The sequence below is a fragment of the Podarcis liolepis genome (genome assembly GCF_965112155.1).
Source record: "Podarcis liolepis genome assembly, chromosome: 12".
Taxonomy (NCBI): Eukaryota; Metazoa; Chordata; class Lepidosauria; order Squamata; family Lacertidae; genus Podarcis; species Podarcis liolepis.
The window spans coordinates 7,078,686-7,099,569 of record NC_139563.1 but is presented as its reverse complement, the minus strand read 5'-3'; the positions used below and the strand labels follow the sequence as shown (position 1 = coordinate 7,099,569).

The following is a 20,884-nucleotide window of genomic DNA, read 5'->3' as shown; positions in this document are numbered from 1 at the left end:
GCAGTCCATGGGACTCTCAAGAGTTTCCTCCAACACCAGAATTCAAAAGCATCCATTCTTCGGCGATCAGCCTTCTTTATGGTCCAGCTCTCACTTCCATACATCAATATTGAGAAAACCATAGCTTTAACTATATGGACCTTCTTGGGAGAATTAGTATTCCTGTATTCTGACTTGCAACCTGGTCTTGTACTGTTTTTAGGCACACCAAATTTGCCACCAAATCACCACAGGGTTAGCAATGTCCCAATGAATTTTCCTCCCACTTCCCTAGAGAAAAGAGCATTGGAATCTCTAAAAAGTCCAGTGGAGGCAATATGTGAGCTGGGTGGCAGCTCCATGTGTACACTGGCCTGCGAGCGCCCCAACCGGAGAACAGCCTTTCCCAAAGGTGTCATGGGCTTTGAAGACACTCAAACTCAGGACGCAAGGGAGAAACGTGCTAAGAGGAAGGCACGCTTGGCAAATCCACACCGTGATCAACGCCCACCCGGAAACCCACATCCCCACTGTGGAAGGACGTGTGGTTCCAGAATTGGCCTCCACAGGCAGAAACACCAGCGTGTGAGGAGATGCTACAAACCTATCGAGGGGAATCATAGACATAAAATCCACACAGAAACACATCATTGCTTGTTTCAACTCACTTGTGGGAACAACTCAGAGGCTGTGAAAGAAGGAAGGTTAACAACAGGAAGAATTAGAGGGACCATTGGAAATGACTATGAAAAGCAGTAGAAGTATGAGATGATCAGAACCCTCCGAACTTGAAGCATGGGAAGTCCTATTAAAAAATTTATAATTCGGCAGAATATTTGGATTATTTGGTATGTATATGTATAATTTGGAATATTTAATGTGATTTGATTGGATTGTTAAAGTGGAAAATTTAATAAAAATGAATTAAAAAAACCCCAAACAGAATTGGCCTCCACAGTCACTTATGGACTCATTGTTAATTTTTTTTTCATAATTTTTTTTTATTAATTTTTCACAATTTTTATAAACACAAACAATACACAATACTAACAAACAAACACACAAACAAACATGCATAATTTCATATCCTTTTTTCTTAAACCTTTCTTCAACGACTTCCCCATACCTCCCCTTTCTACATCCCAATTTCCAAACTTATTTCAGCAAAACCTAGCCCTTGGTTTTATAAAGTTTTTCCCCCCTTATTCTTGTCTTTTACTTAATCTTTTACAGCTGTAATCCCCTTTCTTTTCTAAAACCTCAACATTTTAGCATTCATTGATTTTACAATATTTCTTAAGATAAACTTTAAATTTCTTCCAATCTTCTTCCGCCGTCTCTTTTCCCTGTTCACGGATTCTGCCGGTCATTTCAGCCAGTCCCATATAGTCTATTATGGACTCATTGTTAAAACCATGTTTATGGAAGACAATCTTACTCGGCTACGAGGGATCGCCAAAGCAGAAGAAGACCTTTCATCCCTTTCCTCAGCTACCGCCAACAAGCTATCCTTCCATCATTCTCTCTTGAGACAAGTTCTGCCTGGCCTAGAGCTGCTGCTCTGGCCCACCACTACCACCAGTAATTGGGAAAGGTGGCGTGTTTTCTCAACCTGCACTTTGTTTTGTTGCTTTTCTTCCACTAAGATCAGACTGCCTTAACCTTAGTGTCTAAGGTTAACCACCGATGGTGTCTGTTCTCGGTTGAGCTTTGATCTCTGCTTGCTCTCTCTTGTGTTGTAGAGTCAGGGGCTTTCCAGTAGTAACTTGCCTTCATCAACGTGTCAGCCAGTCATAGTACAATGTGGTTGACTGGGGCAGCCATAAAGCAGCAAAACGCTTTGTTCTGCTTGGCTCGGTGTTATTAGCCACAATGAAATGGGGAAACTGGAGATCTTTTTTTCTATGACACACTCTCTTAAACTATATATACACAAAAAGAGCTTGAAAATTAAGAATTACAGGGCAGAGTAAGCGGTAAGCCACAAAAGAGATATGTGCACATTTTCAATGACTACCGTATTTTTTGCTCCATAAGACACACTTTTTTCTTCCTAAAAAGTAAGGGAAAAGGTCTGTGTATCTTATGGATCCTCAGGATATTTGCATTGGGTCACCCCAAATTCACCATCAGATCACATAGCATGTCCATGGCTACAGCCTGCACCAAAAAATTCACCCACCCACTGTTGCCTGGGGCTGCAGTGGTGCAAAAACATGGTTACAAAGCACGGATCCACATGGATCCTCAGGATTTTTGCTTTGGGCTACCCCAAACTCACAGTCAAATCACATGTCTGTGGCCACAGCATGAACCACAAAAATCATACATCCACTGTTTCGTTCAGATATTTTTTTATTTTTTTCCTCCTCTAAAAACTAGGTGCGTCTTATGGAGTGAAAAATATGGTAAATTGGAATGGGCTGTCTTCTGCTGAAGCCAAGCAAGTAGTAAAGTAAGAAGCAAGACGCGTGAAGGATGTGTAGGGATGTGAGTGAGCTCAGGTTCTGATATTTTCTCTACCCTACCTGGAGTGCTAGGAGGTGCCAAGAATGGAAGGACCTTTAAAATAGTAAGCTCATACTCTATCACTGAATAGCAAAGGTGAAAATGTGAATTTGAACTGTCAAATGCTAGAAAGGAAATAGGTTACATTAGTCAATACCTTGGCCCCAATTGTTAATTACAGGTTCAGCAGGAAAGGCGTTTTAGCTCTATAAATATTTTGTTGGATGATGTTGTCATCACAAGAGACCTAAAATGGTTAGGGAATGCTGAGGCGGAGGTCAGTAATTGTAATCTAAGAAAAAATAAAAAAAATCCTTCCAGTAGCACCTTAAAGACCAACTAAGTTAGTTCTTGGTATGAGCTTTCGTGTGCATGCACACTTCTTCAGATACACTGAAACAGAAGTTGCCAGATCCTTCTATATAGTGAGAAGGTGGGGAGGGGTATTACTCAGAAGGGTGGTGGGAATGGGAGATTGGCAGAGATGAGCCTGTTGACGACTCTTAACGACTGTAATAGGTCTTACAGGAAAAGGCAAGGGGTGAGAAGGTGAGAAATGGCTTAGTCATTATCTGCAACTGTAATCTAAGAATTTTGGGAACGGGGACGTCCTATAACTCAGTGCCCCTGCCGTGAAGCCTCCAGGGGGCGCCATTGAGGCTCCCAGCTTGTATGCAAATGCACATAGTTTCTTTTGTTTTTGCCAAACTGGGTCTTTGTCTTGGGTGAAATAAAGCCTAGTTTCACCCCTGTGAAAGGGAGATCTGGGAAGACATTCCATCTGAAATTCTGGAGAGCCACAGATATTTGGTATTAACAATACTGCCCAAACTACCAGGGGTAGTATTACAGGCCAGGTGATGGTGCAGCCATTATTTATGAAAGGCCATCCACTACTGGGCACCCAACAACTGCAAGACTTGCTGGGACCTCCTTAATGATAAACTGTGGCTTGGTTAATGGGCCCCTGCATTAATAAGAAGGCTGAGAGGCAATCTTTCCACTTGGAATGAGTGATGTGCCGGGTTATGAGTGATGTGCCTGGAATGAGTGATGTGCCACTTTGGCTTGGAATGCTTGGAAGCTAGAATCACTTTTTCAACATGTCACATTCCAGGGATCAACAACAACATTGCCAACACCCCCTCTTTTTTCAGGAGGAGAATTTTTGCGGCATTACACCAGGCGTGGTGCGCAACTTGGAAGCATTGCCATGAGCACCCATTGAACTTGCTCCACATTCAAGACTACTCTATTTGGGCAAGAATATGTAATAACATACAGTCATACCTCATGTTAGGTTTGCTTCAGGTTGTGCATTTTCAGGTTGCGTCCTGCGGTGACCTGGAAGTACCGGAAAGGGTTACTTCCGCGTTTCGCCACTTGCGCTTGCGCAGATGCGCAAAATGACATCACACGCATGCGCAGAAGCAGCAAATTGTGACCCGTGTGTGTGCAGACGCGGGTTGTGTTCTTTTCAGGTTGCGAACGGGCCTCCGGAACGGATCCTGTTCGCAACCAGAGGTACCACTGTATAGTTTTCCACAGTGATATCTAATGTGGCTCAGGGCTTTTGTTTTTCAAACAGTGGGAACAGTGGACATAAGGAAGGAGGGAAACATGAATACTGGAATGTTATTACTGGCTGAAGTAGGAGCAAAAGCACAACTCCCTTTGACAGCCCAGAAATGGAATTAGACAGTTGCACAACCTGATCTGCCATCTGTTTGACTGCTTTATAAGTACGCCTCTTGCTCCATTTAACTTTACAGTGTTTCTTCCAGAGCACCAGGGATGAATTTCTGGGAGACTGCGCTTTGTGCTTTCTTAGCTTCCCTCTTGGCAATCCTACTTGGTGGGCTCTATACAGTAGGAGCATTTCGCAAGAGGAGACCCAAGGAACCTCCTCTGGACAAAGGCTTCATTCCATGGCTGGGACATGCGATTAAATTCAAGAAAAACCCTGCTGAATTTTTGGAAGTGATGCGGAAGAAACATGGGGACATTTTCACACTGTTAGTTGGCGGCAATTATATACATTTTCTGGCGGATGCTGATTCCTACGAACCAATACTGAAAGAGTCACCTGACAAATTGGATTTTGATAAGTTTGGATCGATGATAGTTTTAAATGTTTTTGCTTTTCAACCAACTGACTCTCACCACCATATTTTGAAAAAAATAAGCAAGGAATATCTGAGAGGTAAGGGTCTGGCTGTCCTAAATAAGGTGATGATGGAGAAATTGAAGACCGTGATGCTTCATAGCTGGGATTCAGGTGAGCATAAGAGACACTGGCAGCAGGATGGGGTTTTGCACTTTAGCTACAAAACAATATTCCAGGCTGCTTTTCTGGCCTTGTTTGGAACTGAGCTAGACAAGGAAAATGCCAAGGAGAACACATTAACACAATGTGGAGACTTCTTTGCGAATTTTCAGAAATTTGATCACTTATTTCCTCAAATGGCCCTCGGGATCCTGGACCCTCAGGGCAAAAAGGACACGGAAAGGCTGAGGAACTTCTTCTGGGACAAACTGTCGGTAGAAAAGATATGCAGGAAGGATAATATCAGCAAGTGGATAGTTGAGCAAGATCAGCAAATGGCTGAGATTGGGATGACTGAAAAGATGAGGACACAATTTATGTTTCTTCTCCTCTGGGCCTCTCAAGCCAACACTGGTCCAGCTGCCTTCTGGGTTCTTGTGCATCTCCTGAAGTATCCAGAAGCAATGAGGGCAGTGAGGGAAGAAGTGGAGCGAGTACTGAGAGAGACTGGCCAGGAAGTGAATCCAGGGAGCCCCACCATCGATGTCTCCCTGGAAACAATAAAGACTCCTCTTCTGGACAGTACAATAGAAGAAACTCTGCGCTTGAAAGTGAGTCCATTCCTGTTCAGAAGTGTGATGCAGGATACAGATCTTAAAATGGCTGATGGGAGGGAATATATTTTTCGTAAAGGAGACCAACTTCTTCTTTTCCCTTTCCTTGGACTGCATATGGATCCAGAAATCCACCCTGATCCTCACACATTCAAATACGACAGGTTCTTGAACCCAGATGGCACCAAGAGAGAGTTCTATAAGAATGGGAAGAAGCTCAAAAAATACACTATGCCCTTTGGCGGAGGGCCGTCTATTTGCCCTGGGCGATTCTTTGCTGTTAGTGAATTGAAGATGTTTGTGATCCTGATGCTCACCTGCTTTGACATGGAACTGGTTAACGCAGAAGAGGAAATCCCACCAGTAGATGGAAGCCGCTGTGGCTTTGGAGCTACACATCCTTCTCATGATATCAAGTTCAGATACCGGCTGCGGTTGTAAAGCGAAATACAGTGGTACCTCTGGTTACAGATGCTTCTGGTTTCAGATGCTTCAGGTTACAGACTCCGCTAACCCAGAAATAGTACCTCGGGTTAAGAACCTTGCTTCAGGATGAGAACAGAAATCGCGCAGTGGCAGTGGGAGGCCCCATTAGCTAAAGTGGTACCTCAGGTTAAGAACGGTTTGAGGTTAAGAATGGACCTCTGGAATGAATTAAGTACGTAACCAGAGGTACCACTGTATCCCAGTTTCGCTTTCAGAGCCATGACTGGCAGCTCCTAATTCTGTTTATTCCTGGGTGAAATAATATATAAAAGAGGGGTGGGAAAGCTTTGGCCCATGGACCAGTCAGTTTGGGCAAGAAATAGGGTGCACAGCAAAGCAGCAAAATGTTACCCAAGAAGAGGTTTTTGTCAAAATGCCCTGCCAAAATGCTTTCTGTGTATGAACTTTAAAACAGTATAGTACAGTGGTGCCTCACAAGACGAAAAGAATCCGTTCTGTGATTCTCTTCGTCTAGCGGTTTTTCGTCTTGCGAAGCAAGCCCATTGACGGATTAGCGGATTAGTGCTATTAGAGGCTTTTAGCGGCTTATCGGCTTATTGGATCAGCTGATAAGCGGCTTAGCGGCTTAGAAAAAGGGGGGGAGGAAAAAAAAACTAGCAGGAACTCGCAAGACATTGTCGTTTTGCGAAGCACCTCCAAAATGGAAAACTCTTTCGTCTAGCGAGTTTTCCGTCTTGCGAGGCATTCGTCTTGCGGGGCACCACTGTACAGTGGTACCTCTGGTTGTGAATGCAACCTGCAGTGGGACGTCTGCGCATGCACAGGTTGTGATTTGCCACTTCTGCGCATGCGCGTGACATCATTTTGCGCATCTGTGCATGCACGAGCGACAAAACCCAGAAGTAACCCTTTCCGGTACTTCTGGGTTGTCGCAGGACGCAACCTGAAAAAACGTATCATGAAGCAAACGTAACATGAGGTATGACTGTATTATAAAAATATTGTTAGTATATTAATAGCCGACGTGTTGCTTGTAGTTGTACAGAGTGTTCTGTTTTGCAATACAGGCGATTTTCTTTGGTGTACAAAGAAGTATGCTTGACATCTTCATTATATAGTTTTCACTGGATGCCCTAGGCTCGGTGGTTTAGGCCACAGCGCAACCCGCATTCCTCTGCAGTCCTATACATGTAGGATAATCTGCAATTCTATGCTGAGTAGACATGTATAGGATTGAATTCTACCAGGATATATTTCATCATTTTAAGGACTGCACTCTTGGCTCCTGAGGCTACACTATCAGTGACAACCCACATAGCCTAGAAGTTCACAGGGTGGCCTTAGACCAGTCACTGTGTCTCAGTCTAACCCACCTCCACCTTGAGCAAAAGTGGGGGATACACACACACACACACACACACACACACAAATAAATAATATTCTTTTGCTCTATAAGACGCACCAGACCATAAGACGCACCTAGTTTTTGGAGGAGGAAAACAAGAAAAAAAAAATCTAAATCCCAGAAGCCAGAACAGCAAGAGGGATCGCTGCGCAGTGAAAGCAGCAATCCCTCTTGCTGTTCTGGCTTCTGGGAGAGCTGTGCAGCCTGCATTCGCTCCATAAGATGCACACACATTTCCCCTTACTTTTTAGGAGGGAAAAAGTGCGTCTTATAGAGCGAATAATACGGTATATTGGGAAACGGTTTGTCCATTTCTTCTCGGTGTGTTCAGATGCTTCTTATGAGATGGTTGCCAAATGGCATTGAGGGTTCTCAATGCGGGCACCAGTCTCTGTTTATGTTTGATCCTTTTGAATCAAGGGGGTGGACCAAAATGACACTTGGATGTGACTTCACATTTTCTGGGCATAGGTTTAGCCACCCTCAAGATATCATCAGGGACGTGGGTGGCGCTGTGGGTTAAACCACAGAGCCTAGGACTTGCCGTTCAGAAGGTCGGCGGTTCGAATCTCCGCGATGGGGTGAGCTCTCATTGCTCGGTCCCTGCTCCTGCCCACCTAGCAGTTCGAAAGCACATCGAAGTGCAATTAGATAAATAGGTACCACTCCGGCAGGAAGGTAAACAGCATTTCTGTGTGCTGCTCTGGTTCGCCAGAAGTGGCTTACTCATGCTGGACACATGACCCGGAAGCTGTACGCCGGCTCCCTCGGCCAATAAAGCAAGATGAGCGCCGCAACCCCAGAGTTGGTCATGACTGGACCTAATGGCCAGGTGTCCCTTTACTTTTACCTTACAATTTATCATCATCATCATTTTTTATTAAATTTATATACTGCTCTTTATCCAAAGATCACAGGACAATTTATGGCATAAAAAAACAAAATGGAAACACAAAATACATATCATAAGAACAAAAACAAACACATCAAACAATTTCAGAATCTTATCTTTCATTCACTTATTTCCACGACCTCCTCACACCTCCCTTTTTGTATTCCACTTCTGTTAATTGTTTCAGCAATTCCTTTCCATCTTCCTCTGTTTTCTATCCTATAATCATCTTAACACATTCTAACCTTATTTTTCCCTTTAATACTCTATTAAACTATTTATACTTAATTCCTTATAACATTTCTACTAAATACATATAACCTCATTCCAACATTTTTCTAACATTCATTAATTTTGCAGTATTTCTGTAGATAGTCTTTAAACTTTTTCCAATCTTCTTCCACCAACTCTTCTCCCTGGTCTCGGATTCTGCCAGTCATTTCCGCCAGTTCCATATAGTCCATCACCTTCATCTGCCATTCTTCCCCACAAACACATTTTAAAGGGTATAGATTGTTCAACTGCCCAAAGGACTGGCTATAGAGGACTGTTTTTGTCTGGCGTCTAGAGATAGATAGTGAAGGCACCAGGCAAGGGAGTGCAGCTGTGCAGTAGTGTCAAACCCAGGGTGATGTGGGCCCTTTGGATTCCTGCACCTTTGGCCTGTTCTCAACCTGGCTGGCAGCTACCCTTGGCAATAGGGACAGGTTAGGGCCAAGTAGAATTGTGCCACACTTTGTACATGGATTGAGCCTTCTACCCCATCTTGTGGCAGATAGTGGTGTCACAACGGGGGGGGGGCAGTGTGCCCCAGGTTCCATGCCTGCGGAGGTGACAAGAAGTCACCCTGCGGGGGCTCGCGGCGGCATGAGCAGCCACTGCGCTGCCGCAGCCGCATGTGGAGGGTCCTCCGTTCGCAGCTGCAGCCGCAAGCAGAGGATCGTGGCACCGTACAGCGCTGGAGCGGTGCCGGTGGCAAACCGCTATACAGCTCATGTGCGGCGTTGCTACGTATGGCGCATGCGCTGTACATAGAAATGCCGCACTTGCGCCCTACGTAGCGACGCCCGCCCCAGGTGTCACGACGCCTTCCTTCGCCCCTGGTGGCAGGAATGTAGGGTCCTAACATTCAGATAATTGCAGCATATCCCATGGGTTTTGGCTGCATTTACTGATGAGGGACACGGGTGGCGCTGTGGGTTAAACCACAGAGCCTAGGACTTGCCGATCGAAAGGTTGACAGTTCGAATCCCCGCAATGGTGTGAGCTCCCATTGCTCGGTCCCTCCTCCTGCCAACTTAGCAGTTCGAAAGCACGTCAAAGTGCAAGTAGATAAATAGGTACCACTCCAGGCAGGAAGGTAAACAGAGTTTCCGTGCGCTGCTCTGGTTTGCCAGAAGTGGCTTAGTCATGCTGGCCACATGACCCAGAAGCTGTATGCCGGCTCCCTTGGCCAATAAAGCGAGATGAGCGCCACAACCCCAGAGTCGGCCACGACTGGACCTAATGGTCAGGGGTCCCTTTACCTTTACTGATGAGGAATTATTTATGCAGCTTTATTCGATCCCCACATGACTGCATCCTCTCATATACATACATACTTCCACAATTTTATTTGTATGTCACCTTTCCACAGTTCAAACCATGCTGAAAGCGTCTTATAACATAAAAAATATGTAACTGCAACATAGCAAAAGTAGTCATAAAGACTAAATAAAACATTAAAAAATATACAACCAAACTGAACAATTTCCACAGGAATCACAAGAAGAGCTAAAATAAAGAAAAAAGAAATGAGATTCACCTGGCATGACTAGTTTTTTAGAAACCCGGGCTGTGTTTTAATAATCACATCATCCATTTCTAAGTACTTTTCAAAGTGCCATGTGGTCCCATCACTATACACGGATGCTTTTAGTTAAACCTGCCTCTTTTAAATGCTGATATTTCAACAATTTTAACAATTTATTGTAGGGAGCATTCATTTTGCACAAATGATCAAGACAATAGCAGGGGAACAGGTGCTTATCTCCCTGATCCAGCTTTGGGGAGGGAGTAGAAACTGCAGAACTGGTTCTCCTTTTGGAATTTCATTAGATTAGAAACCCGTAATCAGAAATCCATAATAATGTGTTTCTAAGGATTGTTGTTTTGTGTCGCAAGAGACTTTGGATCCACTTGAAGCTGGTGATGCCTCAAAACTTCTCACGGTTATCATTAACTCATTTTGCAGCCCTGATATTAGTCTGACTGTTGTTGCTTTTGCATTAGTCACGCCTTGAAATTTTCAGCACTCACACACATAAACAAGATAGTTAAATTCAACCTCTAGTTGCTTTAGTTATTGCTGTAGTAATGATGATAGTAATGGTGATAATGATATCTGCTGCTTGTTATCCATGAAATTTGCCTGCCCCCCCCCCCGTAATTAGCCTTTTTTTTACAACTTGTTAAGTTGGGGAAGTGCAGTCCAAAATTCAGAGAATCTTGAAGGATAACCACATTTCAATTTGCAGTACAAATTACAGTGGTACCTCCACTTGCGAACGGGGTCCGTTCTGGAGCTCCGGTCGGATCCCAAGGGATTTGCAACTGGAGGTGCTGCTTCTGCACATGCGCGTGGTGTGGTTCAGCTCGTCTGCGCATGCGCACGGTGTGTAGAGTGCTTCTGCACATGCACATGGGGCAAAACCCGGAAACATACTTCTGGGTTTGCCGCGTACGTATCCCAAAGTATACGTAACTGGAGGTGAACCTAAGTACAGTGGTACCTTCAGATTACATACGCTTCAGGTTACAGACTCCGCTAACCCAGAAATAGTGCTTCAGGTTAAGAACTTTGCTTCAGGATGAGAACAGAAATTGTGCTCCAACGGCGTGGCAGCAGCAGGAGGCCCCATTAGCTAAAGTGGTGCTTTAGGTTAAGAACAGTTTCAGGTTAAATACGGACCTCCGGAACGAATTAAGTACTTAACCTGAGGTACCACTGTAGCGGAACCACTGTACCAACCTAAATTGCTCCGCTACCCCTAGTTTCAGCGTTTTCCTAGGTTAGTTGCACACCCTAGCTAATATTAATTTCTTCCTGAGATTATATTTTCTTGGGTAAGATCTTATCTCAGATCAGTGTTTTTCTTCTTCTTAATCCTTTTATTGCATCATTGATATTAGCTTCCCACGGTCCTTTTGTCTTGCTGTGCTTTGAAGTTCTCATGATGCACCCACATAAACAAGAGACTGGTTGACACTTGTTTGGTATCCTATAAAATAGCATACAGTTTCTCCCTGTAAAGGTGATGGGCCAAATCAGATTACCTGCGCTCAGAAATTGATGAACCCTGATGTGTTCTTGAGTGCTCTGGGGGACTTTCCAGTGGAGACAGCTGATGACCTTGGTCTCCCTGTAGAACAGTGAGATCAAACAGGCCATTGAGTCCGAGCAACTTCTTGGCTCTCTGAAGAGCTCCAGGCTATGAAACAAGCTGGATGAAAGCTGGAGAGCACGTGGCACAAGACGTGCTCTGAAGCCAACCGAAAGCTGGTAGGAATGTGCTGTTCAGTGCGGGCAGCAGAAAAGGCTCGTTTTACAAGGGCTGTTCCTAGTCAAGGAATGCACACAGCTGAGAATTAAGTCCTTATTGTCAAAGTCACTTCTGCAGCTCTGATGACCCCTGCCCACCAATCAGGCATCCAGGCACCTATTCCCAGGTCTGCAACATGGGACCCCTCCCCTTCCTCCAGTTTCTTCACCTTCTCCCAATGGGCTGCATGCATGTAGCCAGAGGCTACGCTATCATGGAAGCTGCCCCTGCTCTTCCTGCTTCAGTTGTCTCCTGGTTCTTGTAGACAGTGGTACAGGAATGGGTGGGGAAGCACCCGGCCCTTCACTTGCCTGGCCTGCCTCTTCCTCCAGCTCTGAATCTTTACCTGCCTCTGATTCTTGCCTCCTGGCTAGTACAGGTCCTCACAAACCACTGCTCATCTCTCCCAAGTCGGACTCCAGCCCCCCTCCCCCTGGTCCATACTCATCAGTAAAGGGAAGTTTTCCTTCTGCCCATAACTGTTGCATTATGTCTGCCCATAACTGTTGCATTATGGGGAAGCCTTGCTCCTTTTCTCTTGCATTCTGGGAAGTCTTGCTTATAGTCTTTTCCCTGCTTCTGCACACACTGTGCAAACCTGTTCAAAACAACAAGACATTCCTTCCTTCTTCAGTCATCCTTAGTTCATGGAAAACAACATGACCTGCTCTTCATGCCTAGCTGACCACATCTACAGAACTCAATTATTGTATTCTTTCATGTTATGATCAATCATTAGTAATTGTTTATGCCATATCAATCTCTAGTTATAATTTAATTAGGAGGCTTCATGCCTGTCTAGTTCCAGCTCCGTTTCTCAGCCTTTAATCTATTAGCGATAAATGACCATATGTAATTCCCACCTCTCACATGTAATCCCCGCCTTGTACTTATGTTAACCAATCAGTAACAAGTTTCTTTGTGTATGTATCAACCAATCAGCCACAGGCCCACCTGTGGCAATGTTTGTAATATTCAATAAAAGAGGCTCACTGGGTCCTCCCAGACAGACGCCTCCTGTTACACCTGCCTCTCTCGTCTATCGTGGCTTCATTCCAACACATCAGCATCCTGCCAGTCCCTGACACTCCAGAAGCTGGATGGTGGAGTTATCTCAGACAGCCTGGAAGTTACTGATGCCCATTGTTGGGGAAGGACCTCTGGAGCCCTAAAAGGCACTCTAGAAGTTGGATGGTGGAGTTATCTCAAACAGTCTGGAGGTTTCTGACTCCCATTGTGGGGGAAGGACCTCCTGAGGATGTTTTGTGGGATCAGTATGCAATCACGTGATGTGGATAAGGTGCCTAGTTTTTGGAGAAGGAAAACAAGAAAAAAAATATTCTGAACCCCAGAAGCCAGAACAGCAAGAGGGATCTGGCTTCTGGGAAAGCCTCTTGCTGTTCTGGCTTATGGGATAGCCGAGTGCAGCTGCTCCCAGGCAGTGGGATGAAGGCTCCCTCAAGAGCCACGCTCCCTTTAAAGAGTGCGCAGAGCATGTGTGCGGCTCTTTAAAGGGAGAGCTGAGCAGACTCCCACCTTCATTCACTCCGTAAGATGTACACCCATTTCCCCTTTCTTTTCAGGAGGGGAAAAGTGTGTTTTATAGAGCGAAAAATACGGTAACTTAGCTTCCCCCTCCTTTATTTACAGCACCACCAGTCACTTCCAGATCTCCCTTTGCCGTGAACTTCTTACCTTATGTTTGTTTCCATCCTGCAAAGTCATCCACATTTCCCCCTCCTCCCCTTGTTGCTTCCCCTTTTGTTCCAAAGTCAGATCCATCTCTTACAGAGTTAAATCTGCATTTCTATTGATTGAAAACAAAGAAATATTTAAAAGCTGTGTACTTTCAATCTACATTCAAAAAACATAAACCACAACTGGAATTAAAAACACTTCCGTCTCTTACAAGCTCTAGTTCAGATATTGTTCTAGTGCAAATAAATTAACCGTAGCAAGGGTTAACCTTTGCTTCCTCTGCTTCCTGGCTCCACCTAGATTAATGGTATGTGAAGCAACTTTTTATAACCACTTGCTTTTTCTGCAAGAGCTGGCTTGTGCTTTTGTTTCACAGAGCTCCGAGAGATGGCTTTCTGGGTGATGGTCCTATGCGCCGTCCTGGCATGCATATTGGGGGGCCTCTATCTGGTGGGGGCATTCCGCCAAAGGGGAGCCAAAGAGCCCCCTTTAGATAAAGGCTTCATTCCGTGGCTTGGACATGCACTGCGCTACCGAAAGGACGGCGTTGCCTTCTTGCAAAGGATGCAGAAGCAGCATGGGGATATCTTCACGGTACTGCTTGGGGGATACTACTTCACTTTTGTGATGGACCCCCTCTCCTATGGAGCTATTGTGAAAGAAGCAAGAAGCAAGCTGGATTTCAACGCATATGCAACACAACTTGTGGCCCAGGTGTTTGGTTTTCAACCAGAAATGAGCACTCATAAGATAATAGAGACCGCCAGCGTGAAGCACCTCAAGGGCAATGGGCTCGTGGTGATGACCCAGGCCATGATGGACAGCTTGCACAGAGTGATGGGCCATAGCCTGAGTTCAGCTGGAGGGGAGAAGTCCTGGAAACAGGATGGGTTGTTCCACTTCAGCTACAACATGGTCTTTAGGGCTGGCTATCTAGCCCTGTTTGGAAATACCACCAGCAATGGTGAGAAGGACAAAGAAGATGCTGAGAGGTGTGACGTAACTCACTCTGAAGAGGTGTTTGTAGAGTTTCGTAAGTATGATAAACTCTTTCCAGGTTTTGCTTCTTCCACGCTCTCTCGTGGAGAGAGAAAAGAGGCTGAGTCTCTGAAGAGACTATTCTGGAAACTCATGTCTGTGAAGGATGTATATGAGAGGAGTAACATCAGTGGCTGGATAACTGACCAGCAAGAGCAACTGGCTGAGGCTGGGATGCCTGAATACATGAGGGACAGATTTCTGTTTCTGCTCCTGTGGGCGGCTCAAGGTAATACTGGACCAGCTTCCTTCTGGCTTCTTGCCTACCTGATGAAAAGTCCCAAGGCAATGGATGAGGTGAGGAAGGAAGTGGACAGAGTGGTGGGAGAATCTGGCCAGGAAGTGAGGGCAGGGGGTCCGGTGCTTAATGTCACCAAGGAGATGTTAGACAAGACCCCCATCTTGGACAGTGCTGTGGAAGAGACTCTGAGACTGGCAGCAGCCCCTATGCTGATCAGGGCTGTGTTAGTGGATCTAGAACTCAAGATGAACGATGGGAGAAAATACCTTCTGCGCAAAGGAGACAGAGTTGCCCTTTTCCCCTTTGTGGCAGCACATATGGATCCAGAAATCCACCCAGATCCCCATGTTTTCAAATATGACCGGTTCCTCAGCCTAGACGGCAGGAAAAAGGAATTCTACAAGAATGGAGAAAAGGTGAAATATTTCACCATGCCATGGGGTGCAGGGACTTCCATGTGCCCTGGGCGATACTTTGCTACCAATGAGGTGAAACTCTTTGCCTTCCTGATGCTGACATACTTTGATATGCAGCTGGTTAACGTGGAGGAGGAAATCCCTCCTGTTATCAAGAACCGCTATGGATTTGGTGTGATGCAGCCCACACGTGATCTTCAGTTCAGGTACCGACTACGCCACTGAAGGTAGGAGGCAGAGGAAGCAACCTGGTATCGCGTGCCTGTGAATCTTCAGGCCAAAATAAGTTTAAAAAGAGATCAAATGTATGTTTCTGTAGGTGGGTAAAAGCTCATGGGAGAACGTAGCGCTTGCACAGAATGTTTGGTAGAACCCATTATCATTTAACAAGTCATTTTATCCTACAGTTTTATTTTCCCATTGTTATGGAATGAAGTGGAAACTGTGGGCCTTATAACTTTTTAAAGTGTGGTGGAATTGATAGCATGTAAGCTAATATTCTGTGCTAACATTTATCTATCTAAGGCACCAAGCTCAGGCCTGCTGCTGTCAAAGCAGTGGAGTTAAGGGTTAGCAGAAAAGTAGTATCGGGTGGCGGTGGGGTGCTTGATCATTCTCACACTAAGATACTTTCACCTGCAACTCCTTCTTCTGGTTAAGGACTTTTAATCCTTAGTGCTGAAAGCTGAGGACCCCAGTTACAATCTCATCTCAGCTATGAGCTCACTAGGTGGCCTTTGGCAAGCCAGGTGTATCTCATTGTCTTTGGGCTTGTACACGATTCCATTTGTCCCACGCCTAGAAAGCACGGGTCTGAATTGTTTCCCCATTGTTCCACTTATTTCCCAGGGAAAACCCACTCCTTGGCTGTAAATCAGAACAAACATCAATCTGCAGAAAACCCAATTGCCGTTTGCTCCAATTGAGCACTAAAGAGTGGCTTTCCCCAGGGAAAGCAGCAAGACAAGACAAAGTGTGGATAAGCCCTCTGTCTCTAACCCCAAGCTGAAGTGAGAGGCGTGTGTTGTGTGTGTGTGTGTGTGTGTGTGTGTGTGTGTGTGTAGGACTAGGCACTGTGTTCCTCCCTTGCTCTGTGCACTATGAACCCCATGGAATGTCCTAACTTTAGAATTCAAAAGCTTCACCTGGACACTTTTTCCTACCCAGCACACAACACACATCCTGCCTAGTAAGCACACGTACAGGAGATTTCATTCAAAAGACCAAGCATACAAGCAAAAAACCCACAAAGCTTTACTGCTCCCTCCCTCCCGCCACACAAACGTTTAGGTCCTAAACTGTTCTTCTTCCCATTTAATGGTACTATGCAATGTCAGCCTTTCCCCCCAGAAAGGCTTGGACTGAATTGAATTGCCCTTTGCTCCAGTTCAGCAGCAAAGAACAGGTTTTTGTGGGGAAAGCATGGGGGGGGGAGAGAGAGAGAAAGAGAGAGAGAAATGCTCAGACACGATGCTTTAGAGTGCAGGACTGAGCCTAGAAACGCGGCACAAAAGAAAGTCTGGATGAGACCTAAGATAGGAATATAGAGGGAACTGCTGTCATCCCAAGCAACTCATTTCCCAGTAGATTCACTCTGCAGTTGTCATTAGCAAGCGGAATGGGCCTGCACCAAATAAGGGCAAAAGCTATTTTGTACACTAGGTACCTTTCATAACATGTACAGGACTTTGCCTCATTATTTGCAAGGTGCAAGAGTTCCAGGTATGTGTCAACATTCATCTTTGCATCTGCAGCCAACTTTATCTCTTTTATTTATTGTTGTGCAAGAGAATGTCCTTGGGGCAAGCTTTGATTCTGGCTCCAATATCCTGAGTACCTTGAATATCTATTGACTTCATGAGTACTCTTAGGTGTAAAGGCTTAAGCGTAATTAAGAATGCATGCTTTTAACTGCTTTTATTTCCCCCACATCATCTGCTCTCAACTTGTATGGAAAATACCACCTCTGTGCTGCTCCTATGTTTTGTAATTTTGATTGTTGTTATTTTGTTTGTCTGTACCTTTGTTTCTACACGAATGTAAAACCTTTAAAATTGAAAAGAAATACTTACGGGAAATGAATGGAATATGAGGAAACAATAAAGATAAAGTTAAAGCAACTGTGTTGGGCAGGTTGCTTAGACATGTAATAAAAGGAGCTGTGTCATGAAAAGTGTTTTGCTAACTGGTTATTTCAACTGTGTGCATTAATTTTCATCCTTAGCAACCCTTTCAGTCTATCATAACATAGTCAGCACCAACAACTCTGGCATAAAATCTTTATTAAAATAATTTATTTAACAAAGCAGCTCAATATTCATAAATATCTTTAGTTGTGCTCAAAATACATGCAAATAGGAAAAAAAGGTAAGTCACTTCATTCACATCATATACATAAGAAAATATGCTGTTAGTCCAGATGTTGCTAGTAGAGTTAAAATACAAACTCTACATTAAAATACCTTCCTCCTCAAATGATGTTTACCTCCCCAGATCAACTAAAACTTCAAACCGATTAAAGCCATGACAACTTCAAAAAATGATCCCGCTCGCAAGCCAAGACCTTTCCTCCCTGTGAACTCTTAAGTCAGCTCACCTTGCATGTAGGTTATTTTACAGAAGAAAACTTCTGACAGCAGAAATAATTTTCTTCGTGAATTCTCAGCATTCAGACTCTCTGCACTAACACTTCAGAATTTAAAGCTCAGTGGTCTGTTCTTGCTGGCTTGATTCAAGTTCCTCTAAAGAAATTAAGGCAAAGTGACTTGCTCAAGAAAAGTTCTTAGTTTGTTATCTTAAGGCCTAGTTCTTTCACCCGAGTCGATGGATTTCTGCTAGTACTTAACAGCTCACAACTGTTTAAGATTCAGTCTGGTTCACAACCAGTCGCATTTTTACAGCCTTGGGAAAGGTAAAGGAGCCCTGGACAGTTAGGTTTGGCTTCTTGAATGTGCGTGCGGAATCAAAAGGTCAGAAATAATTCAGCTTCTTTGTTCCAGTGGCATATTCAAAAATGTCAACAATATAAGGCATATAGATTGCCAGTCAAATGGGCTGAAAACAACAGGTTTCCAAGGCAGTGCATAAATTTGGTTGTTCCAGAAGAAATACCACATCAAGTCTAGCTAGCACAGCAAAAGAGGGAATATATTGATGGCAACTGAGATTACAATTGTGCCAAACAAGGAATAACTTAGCCAGATAACAGAAACTTGTGTCTTTGCTTGGAAGTCATCCTGGACTGCTAGGCTGCATGCAGCCCACTACTTGTGCTACGCTAAAAGACCTCAAATACACTCGCAGATAAGACTATGAAATATTCTCATATATGGACAAAACTCTTTGCATGCGAAAATGATATCTTTGACTCTCCAGCTGCTTATAATTAATGGGATCATCAAGCCATGATTCATAGCCGATAGAGTGCTAGAATTACTTCTGCGGACCTGCTGGGCATCCCTAGAAAAGTACAAGGTGATCTGCATTAACATATCTTATTATATTGCACCCACAGCAGATTAACTCCTGTGTTTCAGTGATAGGTTCCATTATTCCTGCAGGCTAGCACATTTCTCTCACATATCTGGTCACGACCACCATATTTGTTCTGCTAGGTTATCATTCAGGGACTAACTACACCATCACCAAATCTGAAGTTAATTAACTACAGAGAACAAGATAATGGTTCCTTTACTGCAGAGCTTTCCAAACTGTGTGTTGCAACATGTTAGTACGTCAGCTGCAGTGTGCAGGTGTGTCGCATGAAGACTTCCAGCACCCCCCCCCCAGGGCTGGAAAGGGGTTAGTTTAACCTCTAGTTTGCTAGTAAAACTGTGTTGTAAAATTATGCTTGTCTGAAAAGTGTCAACAACATGAAATGTTTGGAAAGCTCTGCTTTACTGAAAGAGTGTTTCTCTGAAATAGAGCACAGATAGCTTGTAACAGAGAGCTATAGGTAAAGGTAAAGGGACCCCTGACTATTAGGTCCAGTCATGGCCGACTCCGGGATTGCGGCGCTCATCTCGCTTTATTGGCTGAGGGAGCTGGTGTATAGCTTCCGGGTCATGTGGCCAGCATGACGAAGCCGCTTCTGGAAAACCAGAGCAGCGCATGGAAACGCCATTTATCTTCCCGCCAGAGCGGTACCTATTTATCTACTTGCACTTTTGACGTGCTTTCGAACTGCTAGGTTGGCAGGAGCAGGGACCGAGCAACGGGAGCTCACCCCGTCGTGGGGATTCGAACCACCGACCTTCTGATCGGCAAGCCCTAGGCTTCTGTGGTTTAACCCACAGCGCCACCTAGAGAGCTATACAAAGTACTATAAAGGTCATAAAGACTGACAACCCAATCAGTTGAAAACAACAGGTTTTGAATGACGTTTGAAGCAGCACAGTATCAAGTCAGGCTTCCACAGCAAAATGGGAGGGGGATTTGATTACAGCTTAGATTATAATAATATTCAACAAGAAATCCATTTCCTGAACTGTCAAAACAAGTTTCTTAGCTAGACAGTCATTCTGGCCAACATTACTCCAAGCCCCAAAGGAGGTTCTTGGTTGCATCGAAGGATCACAGCTTGCTTGTATTTTACAGACTCCTGTTGACAAATCAATTGTATGTTTTGCGACATTCTCTTCTTCTTCTTTAGCTGCTGAGCACCAGTGTTCTGCTTAGCTCAGAGAGTTTATAAAATTGTGTTCCTAGGAACCCACGAGTTACCTTGGAAAACATTTTTCAAGGCCTTTCTTACATTTTCAGATTGGGGCATCCAAAACTGAAAAGTACACAATCACCAAAGAAGGAGATTCCAGAAGTTAGTCATAGATTCCAACACTGAACTGTTCTGGAGAGACAGGAAATTTCCCGTAATGTTTCATCTAACCCATTATTATTGCCTCCCACCTTAAGTACACCACAATTGCTCCACTCCATAATGACATCTTCAGATAAACAATATTGCAGGATAAATGAGAGATATGCATGACCCGCGACTTGGTATCCATTCATGAAAATACAGATTATGATTACTGTGGATACATAAATATGCAGGTGAACAGCAATCCTTTGACTCACACCTACTTGTGACCATTCCTTTTCAGTCCAGAAGCCAGAAATTATAATAAAACATTCCTAGGTGTGAGTAGGATCATGTGGAGATGGAAGTCTGAGAGTGATTCTCTCTGAAAGTGTTTCACTACACAGTCATCACGCCATACTTGGAACAGAGTAGAGCCCTTTTTCTTTCCCGCTCAGCTAGAAAGTTCCTCAGTTTAGTGGTGGAGAAAGTAACTGTTGCTTGTTGCCTCTCATCCAAACCTGTTTCCTGCAGCCATGGAGATTGAAGGCATTCAGACGCTGTTGGCCGCCTCCTAAGAAGAGGAAAAAGAATAACAGGTCCTAGGATCAGTTGTTTTGCTGTCTCCAAGTGGAGGGAACTAATTCTGCTCATTTCTCACCTGCTCGCAGTCATGGGATAGACTCTATACTTTATATAGTCAGCGCAAATAGGCTCACCACCCAAGCGGGGTGGGGGCGGGAAGTCAGTCCTGGCTTTCAGAGCGTAGTGATCAGACCATGGCACTTCCACAAGTGAGGACATGATCAAAACTCTACCCGCACCAAAAATCAAATCCAGCGTGTGGCCTGCTTGGTGTGTGGGACCCAAAACAAACTCATGTCGCCATGTCACCATGGAAGACACCAGGTCCAGAGCCCGTGAGGAGGGGGTGGCATCAGCATGGACGTTGAAGTCCCCCAAAACCAGTAGGTTAGGGAACTCCAAGGCCCAGCCTGCCA

At 44.6% G+C, this 20,884-nt stretch overlaps 3 protein-coding genes across 50 annotated transcripts in view; 2 read left to right on the top strand and 1 right to left on the bottom strand.

Annotated features, from left to right (window-relative positions):
• The first annotated feature begins 4,048 nt into the window (after positions 1–4,048).
• On the top strand, positions 4,049–6,281 carry LOC310689176 (7-alpha-hydroxycholest-4-en-3-one 12-alpha-hydroxylase-like). Its single transcript, XM_083466398.1, has one exon. It carries the CDS (start codon positions 4,282–4,284, stop codon positions 5,806–5,808), a length of 1,527 nt encoding a protein of 508 aa, XP_083322524.1. The 5' UTR covers positions 4,049–4,281; the 3' UTR covers positions 5,809–6,281.
• A 7,448-nt stretch (positions 6,282–13,729) lies between these two features.
• On the top strand, positions 13,730–17,258 carry LOC310689392 (5-beta-cholestane-3-alpha,7-alpha-diol 12-alpha-hydroxylase-like). The gene has a single exon (XM_083467055.1). It carries the CDS (start codon positions 13,778–13,780, stop codon positions 15,308–15,310), a length of 1,533 nt encoding a protein of 510 aa, XP_083323181.1. The 5' UTR covers positions 13,730–13,777; the 3' UTR covers positions 15,311–17,258.
• A 92-nt stretch (positions 17,259–17,350) lies between these two features.
• The window catches only part of OBSCN (obscurin, cytoskeletal calmodulin and titin-interacting RhoGEF), a 281,685-nt gene continuing 278,151 nt past the window's right edge, over positions 17,351–20,884 (bottom strand). For all 48 annotated transcript variants that reach the window (XM_083466412.1, XM_083466407.1, XM_083466411.1 and 45 more), the window contains one exon: positions 17,351–20,457. In XM_083466412.1, the coding sequence (XP_083322538.1) occupies positions 20,283–20,457 (175 nt within the window). In that variant the 3' untranslated portion in view covers positions 17,351–20,282. The remainder of the gene's footprint in view (positions 20,458–20,884) is intronic.